Source organism: Diabrotica virgifera, chromosome 5 (assembly GCF_917563875.1).
Source record: "Diabrotica virgifera virgifera chromosome 5, PGI_DIABVI_V3a".
Classification (NCBI taxonomy): domain Eukaryota; kingdom Metazoa; phylum Arthropoda; class Insecta; order Coleoptera; family Chrysomelidae; genus Diabrotica; species Diabrotica virgifera.
Genome location: NC_065447.1, coordinates 209,700,665 through 209,708,330, shown reverse-complemented (window position 1 = coordinate 209,708,330; position 7,666 = coordinate 209,700,665). Strand labels below are relative to the sequence as shown.

The window sequence follows — 7,666 nt, the reverse complement described above, 5'->3', positions numbered from 1 at the left end:
TTCCAACATTTCGTGCACAGTTCGAAACGAGAGTGCAGGGGAAAAACAAAAGAGGAAGACCAAGAGTTATGTGGGTAGATGAAATCAGGAAAGAAGTCGAGAAGAAGGGATTGACATTGGAAAGTGCAAGAAACTTAACGCAAGATCGGAAAGCATGGAGACTACAATGCCAAAGTCAACTCCACCAGCCTTACACCTAAAGGTAGAAAGGCTTAGGACTAAGTAAGTAAGTAAGTAAGTAAGTAAGTTTTCCAACATTCTATTTTGTCTTTTTTTGTTAATTTGTCGGAAAAGCTGCCGAAAAGAATTGCTTTCTTATCTCTAATCTCTTTTAAAATTATAATTTTAGTACCATTTAAGACGCTTTTCGACATTGTCACAGAATTATAAATAACGACCGACGTTTAACTAGTAAATTGTCAACAAAACTATTTTAAGGTTATGTTTATTTACAAACTTGTAACTAACATGCGTGAAGTACGCTTGTTGCTGACAAATTTACACATGTAACGAACAAGTTAAATATTTTTTTTGTGAAACGCTAGTTATTAACAACTTGTGATTACAAGTGCTGAATATTAACAATTGTTACTAACAACACTTGTAGTTTTGTGAAACGGGCCCCTGATAGTAATTTCCCCTAAAAAAGACAAAATGCATAATAATTATAATAGCAAATCTACTAAGATGTAAATTAGAGCTGGATGGTCAGATAATAGAACAAGTGATAGAGTTTAAATATCTAAGCATCACACTATTTAGCTGCGGAAATATTTTATTAATTTTATACGAGGTATGTCAAAAAATATGAATTTCGCTCAAGAGTAAAGTACCTTTGTATTTTACAATATCGACAATTATTAGTACAAGAAGATGTTCTAAATTAAAAACTTTGTTTGAATATGCAATAACATCCTTCTAGTTAAAACGTGAACTATAAAATGTACTTTACTCTTGAGCGAAATTCATATTTTTTAACATATCTCGTATAAAATCGATAAAAGTTTGATTGCTTCTTAAATTTTAGACCATGCAGAGCTTTTTACAAACAATAACTTTTTTCGTAATATTATTAATGAAATAGTTATCACAATTGTAATAAAATGCTGTTGTGTATCCGTAATTAAAAAAAATATATTTTTTTATTAGAATGATTTAGTTGCATATTAAAACATAATTTTGAATTCTAAATAACTTTCATAATAGCAATTTTTGATATGGTGAAATATAAAGGTACTTTTTTCTTGAGCGAAATTCATATTTTTTAACATACCTGGTTATGGATAAAATTTGATATTTGTTGATTTCATCTTAGATTTTAAACCATGCAGATCAATTTATGAAGAATAACTTTTTTTCGTAAAATTGATATAAAAAAATGTTTCCCACATGGTTGAAAGTTACGCAGACATACTGTATGAGCCCAAAAAAATGTTCTCGTTTAATTTTCCAATTGTTACGTCAGAATGGGATTAAGCCTAATCAAAAACAAAACAGGAACATTTTTGAACAAGGAAAAAATATGAATACACCGACATTTTTAAAATTGTTTGTACAAAACAGCTTTTATTGTTTAAAGAATTAATAGACAATTAGCGGCCAAATCTGTGAGTAGAACTTTTTACTCTAGAATACCTTTTATAAACAAAAAAAAGTTTTAGAAAAATATAAGCTTGTTTGATTTTTTTCCGAAACAATGCAAGTTGTCGATCTACTTTGACTCCCCTAAGACAGGAATCGATGTTCTTGAATGTGCAGTGCAGTGTCAAAAATAAGTCTAAGCGAGATATTATACATATGCAATGAAACCACTAAGAAGACCAAAAATACACTTGGGCCGGATAATATACAGTCCATAATACAAGCAACAAGACAGAAAATTTTATCCGACGTTATTTATAGCAAATTAGATGATCTACCTACAACTTTATTTTTATTACTTCTTATCGTAAAATTGAAAATAAAAAGTTGTGAACAAAAATAACTAGAAAGTTTTAAACAAGTTTTATTTAGGGCCTTAGAACTTTTTTTCTGGTCATTTTTCAATATGTATGTAATATAATATCAAAACAATATTATGGAGCATTCTTGAACGAATAATTCTTAAGAGGATGGGTATGTATTTTCGGCTGCAATGCTATTCAAATGGGGATTCATTTTTTTTTGAATCCTGAGAAAAGTAATAAGTATTTTTGAAAAATTTAAACGCAGAATGAAAGTTTACGTTATTGGTGAGGGCCGAAAGTCCCTGTGAACTTCTATAATGTTTATTTTAATAAGTTACAGGGGTGAAAATCTAAGAGAAAATTTAGTGTGATTTTTATTTTCAAATATCTCATTCAAAATAAACTTTTTATTTATTCTAAGAGACTTTCGGCCCTCGGTAATAATTTATTCTTTCATTCTGCGTTTAAATTTTTCAAAAATATTTATTGGTTTTTTCAGGATTCGAAAAAAATGAACACAATGTCTGTGGTAATATTTCCAAATCTATCTTTGTGATACAACGCCCTCAGTCGAATAGAATATTGTCAGCATACTGTCAGTCATACAGTGATAATTAGTGACAATTTTAAATATTTGACATGGCATCGGGAATATTTTGAGTTGTTGATTAAATGATATTGATATATAGTGTATTTGATGAATAATTGATTTAAGACGTGAACTTAATAAAAAGTTATTTATTGTGTATTATTTGTGGAAGATCCAAGCAGAGAATACATCAGGATAATATATTCTGTGATCCAAGTATTTTGTTGTTAAAGATGTTCAAAATTGTAAGTTTTCCTTAGTAACAATATATTATTTAAAAAATCACTTTAACACTTCTCCTCTTTTCTCAATTGAGTATTTGTTTTTGTTGTACATATAAATTATTACAATCACTGAATACATAGTTAGTGAAAAAATTATCACATTTATTACCTGAATTAATTATTTGCAATTATAAAAATAACAGTTATCCAAGAACATTCAAAAGCCATCTCTTTAAATTAATGATGACATTTTCAAGTAGAATGACATTGTAGTAATGTTTACATATCCATACCAGGGTGAATTTTACTACACGTAATTTGCCGTGTAAAGACAGAAAAAGTAGGGATACCCGTAAAATATTTGCGAATTATGTACAGATGGCCTTAATACAAACTTATTTAACTTCACAAATTAATATGAGTTTTACACGCTCCGAATTTTACAGTGTTCTTGAATAGGGCTTACAATACCGGGATTCCGGGATCCCGAGTACCGGAATCCCGGACGATTTTTATCCGGAATTAAAAACCGGTATTTGTGTACAGATACCGGAATTTTGGTATTACCTTAGTTGATACAAATTGAATTTATGCACAATATAAATCTAATAAAATAATATTAATTAATTACAAGTATTTTTTTTTTGAAGATAAACAAACAATTTCGTTGTATTAAAATCTATATCAGGTATTTTTATTACACATACCGAGCCGAGTATGGCACCATCGAGAAGCGGCGGTATCGGCAATATAAAGCGATTGTTTATATTTTACGTGTATTACCTAATGCCACATTTTTCTGCGAAATGCCACATTTGACAAAAAAAGTAACCCGATGGAATTTCGGAAAAAATACAAATCCACTTTCACTGAGCTTTATTATTTGGCTATAAAATATTTGTCAATACCTGCCACATCAGTAGGTACCTTCCGAAAGGGTATTTTCAAAGTCTGGGCAGTTAACAAACCTAAGAAGAAATCGTTTATCGTCCAAAAATTTGGATAAAATAAATAAATTTTTAAACTTAAATATAAGTAGTAAATTTTTTATTATTAATACCGGTTTTAATACCGGTATCCGGATATTTCAAATTTCAAATATCAAATACCGGTATTCAGATTTTAGTTCGGTATTGTATGCCCTATTCTTGAATACTCATAAGAATATGATAAAAACGAACCAGTAGGCTTAGTTTTCAATTTTATTTTTCTTTTATTCATATAATTTATCACTTTCTTATCATCATTCCTAGATTATTTTTTATCCACCCTTTTCCCTATCGCCTATTAGTAGAGAATCCGATATAAGGTCGATCTGCACCGATGCGATGTGTTTAATGGATAAAAATTATTTAATATGTAATTTAGTATGTTAACAATATAAAAAACAAAGGGTGTCCGATCTAATTTTATTTTGACGATGATTAATAAATAATCAAAAAATGACTTTTTTTTAATTAAAAAAAAATTCAGGCAGATATTATTTCAGATTTTTTGGATCATTTTAACAAATAACGTCTTTTGTAATTTTGATCTTAAGTTGATCGTTTTCGAGTTATAAAAAATTTAAAACTGAAAAAAGAAGGAAAGATTACGATTTTCAAGGATTAAAAACATAAGAAAAAAAATCATTTTTGAAATTACGAAATACCTTATTCAGTCAAGTTCAAACTTTATTCTATCAGTTCTTGATAAGTATTTTGGTCTTATTTTATTTTAAACTATTATTATTTAGTTTGTTAATGCCCACTTTCCATAAGGAACCTTCCTCATTAATAATTAACAAAATTTATTTTAGAATAAATCATGGAAAATTTTTTATTGTGATCTGGTAGTAGAAGGTTTGAACTTGAATTTAGGCACTTGATGGCTACAAAAATAATATATTTTACTTGTGTTTTTCAACCTTGAAAATCGTCATATTTCTTTTTTTTTGTTTTAACTTATTTATAACTTGAAAACGATCAACTTTAGAGAAAACTTTCAAAAGACCTTTTTTGTTTCGAATCAATCAAAAATTTAAAATACATAATATTTGCCGGGCCGATTTTTTTTTTAATTTATAATTATAGCTCTTAATGTTGTGATAGAATAATTTTAAAGCGCCCATCTATGATTTTTGTAAAAAAATGGTTTTTTATTTCTACCGATAATGATGACATTATTCTTCACAATTTTATCACACTGTATATAGCGAAATCTTGTTATATCGAATTTATGTTCACACTAGTTTAATTCATACTTCGACGTTCCTATGGTATGAGATCCTAAACTTCGTTAGCCTAATTTTGCATACATAATGCACAAGACTAGATAGGTCTTTTCACCACTAAGTTGTTGGGATTAATGTTCAGAACTAATAAGCTAGTTTAAAGTTGTTTGGCCGCAGTGATTTATATTGGATCGATTGTTTTCACACATACAAACACACCCATATTTCCGCTTTCCTGATTCTATTGACTGCTGTATAGTAGTGTCGCCAGGGGGGGGGGGGTACAACGGCCTCCTTAATTCAGATGAACTTACCCAAGATTTTTTTATATATTTTGACCCGTAGAATACGAATTTTTTGGGTAACAGTTGATCCGGATGTCGATAAGATTGTTATAGACAAAGAACTTGAGGAATTACATAACAGCGATTTCTCGCAAAACAAAACATCTTTTTGTATTTTACAGTAAGTTTTGTATTACAAGTTTTTTCGTAGAATGCATAGTTTTCGAGATAACCGCGGTTGAACTTTCAAAAAATCGAAAAATTGCAAATTTTGAGCCCGAATAACTTTTGATTAAAACATAAAGTAGCAATTCTGCTTGCCGCATTTGAAAGTTTAAGTCAAATTATATCGGTTTTGATTATTTGCATTGCTAAAAATTAATTTTTTTATTGTTGTACAAAGCTATAAACACATAGTGTTTCCCGTGCCTAATACATGCGTTTTAACGCGTGCTATATACGTAGAAATTGCCTCGCTTGCACTTGTAGCTACTCTACCTACTCGTTCGATTTTAAATGAGAAATCATTGAAAACATCACTCACGCACTAGGTGTTTCAGTACAACCCTTTCAAAAATAAGGACTTTGAACCAACGAATCTTACAGATCATATAAACAATACATACACCAATAAAGCAACTTGTAAAGTGTAACGTTTATTTGAGATGCTAATTAGGGGGTGATTTTCCCGATTTTTTTACCAAAAAAAAGGGACCAACTTGATTTTACGCGTAACTTGTTTAATTTTGATGCTAGAAATTTTTTATACATCAATTTGACAATATGAACCTATTTTTCATTAGCTATAACTCTGCTTCTACTAGGTTTAGAGATCTAGTGCATTCACCGTTATTTTCGCTGTTTTACAGGCAATAATTTGGCTAAGAATATTTTTTTCAAACGTTAAAAATTAACATATTCACTCGCAAATATCTCGAAAAGTATTGACTTGGTGAAAAAACTCTATAGAACAAAAGTTGCTTAAAATTAGTCAGTTTATCCATTTTTGGACTTATTTTCAATGCATATTTTTTCACCCCCGATAAGGAGTGAAACTTACCCCCAGGGCAAAAAAACAAATTGGAACAATATCACTTTTATTAAACGCTTTTATTTAGTTCAATAGTTTGCGTCAAATCTTCTGACGTTACTTTGACTGCCTTCTCTCCAATGCAAATGAATGAAAATTTGCAGACATATGCATTCGCGGGAACAATACACGAGTGGTCAATAAAATTTTTTTTTATGTTTATTAATTGCTTAAATAAAAAAAACGATTTTAATGGAAAATGCTTAAATTCTCTTGTTTTTTACAATGTAAAAATTTGAAGCTTTTACAGATTGTAGCTAATGATATGAACTATAAATAATTTCACTTTTTTCGTTAATTGTTTACGTTATGCTTCATAAATAAACAATAAAATTTCAAATTTTTTGCCGATTCCGACTACTTGTCATATTAGTACATCATATGTCTTATACATATTTTAATAAACGTGACGATATATTTTAATGTTTGAAAAGTGTAAGACTAAAAAGTAAAAAATAAAAAATGTGAAAAAAAAAATTTTAGGAAACGCTTTTCTTTAGTTATGAGTGACTAAAATTAAATATATAAAAAAATCAACTAAAAAGCAAAAAATAAAAAAAATTGGAAAAATCTAACACATTCGTTAAAGAAAAGCGTGGAGTGAAAACCATTCGATGAAGACGCGCCACGTTTTTCTTTGACGAATGTGTAAGATTCTTTCAATTTTTTTTATTTTTTGCTTTTTAGTTGATTTTTTTATATTTTTATTTTTAGTCACTCGTAACTAAAGAAAAGCGTTTCCTAAAAATTTTTTTTTCCCATTTTTTATTCTTTGACATGTTATCTATGTGCATGCCAAATTTCATGTCAATCCATCGGTTCTTCAAAAATTTAGAGGCTTGGAAATATTTTACCGTTAGCGAACGTACTAATATTTAATATTTTCCAAATAAAATTATTTTGTTTTCGTCCTGTAAGACGCACTTCTTATAGATAGGACATATTGCCTGCTACCGTTGATATTTTGAAATTATTTGTTCTTTCTTAGTTTATCATTATAAGAAAATGTACCCGTAAAATTTTTATGTGCATATTTTTTCCAATATTTCCCCAAATTATCCTTATATTGATATTTTTGTGTTTTTCAGGAATAAAACCCTGCGAAGGAGACGAAAATGAAGCCAGACTGATGCGGTATCTCATGACTGACTACGATGCTGCCGTGCGACCAGCGCAAAATTCCTCGTTGCCACTAAGTGTTATTTTCGGCATTTCACTTCATCATATTATCGATGTGGTAAGTGAACTTAATAGCTTTCGTTAGGCCGCAAAGTGTTTCGGGTCGAATTTATTTATAATTTCCTATTCGAAAAAAAAATTT

General features: G+C 29.2%; 1 protein-coding gene across 1 annotated transcript in view; it reads left to right on the top strand.

The window, feature by feature from the left end:
- The first annotated feature begins 2,111 nt into the window (after window positions 1-2,111).
- LOC114329700 (neuronal acetylcholine receptor subunit alpha-7-like) overlaps window positions 2,112-7,666 on the top strand; it is a 57,271-nt gene continuing 51,716 nt past the window's right edge. The window contains exons 1-2 of the mRNA XM_050652163.1: window positions 2,112-2,115; window positions 7,434-7,582. Coding sequence (XP_050508120.1) covers window positions 2,112-2,115; window positions 7,434-7,582 — 153 coding nt within the window. The remainder of the gene's footprint in view (window positions 2,116-7,433; window positions 7,583-7,666) is intronic.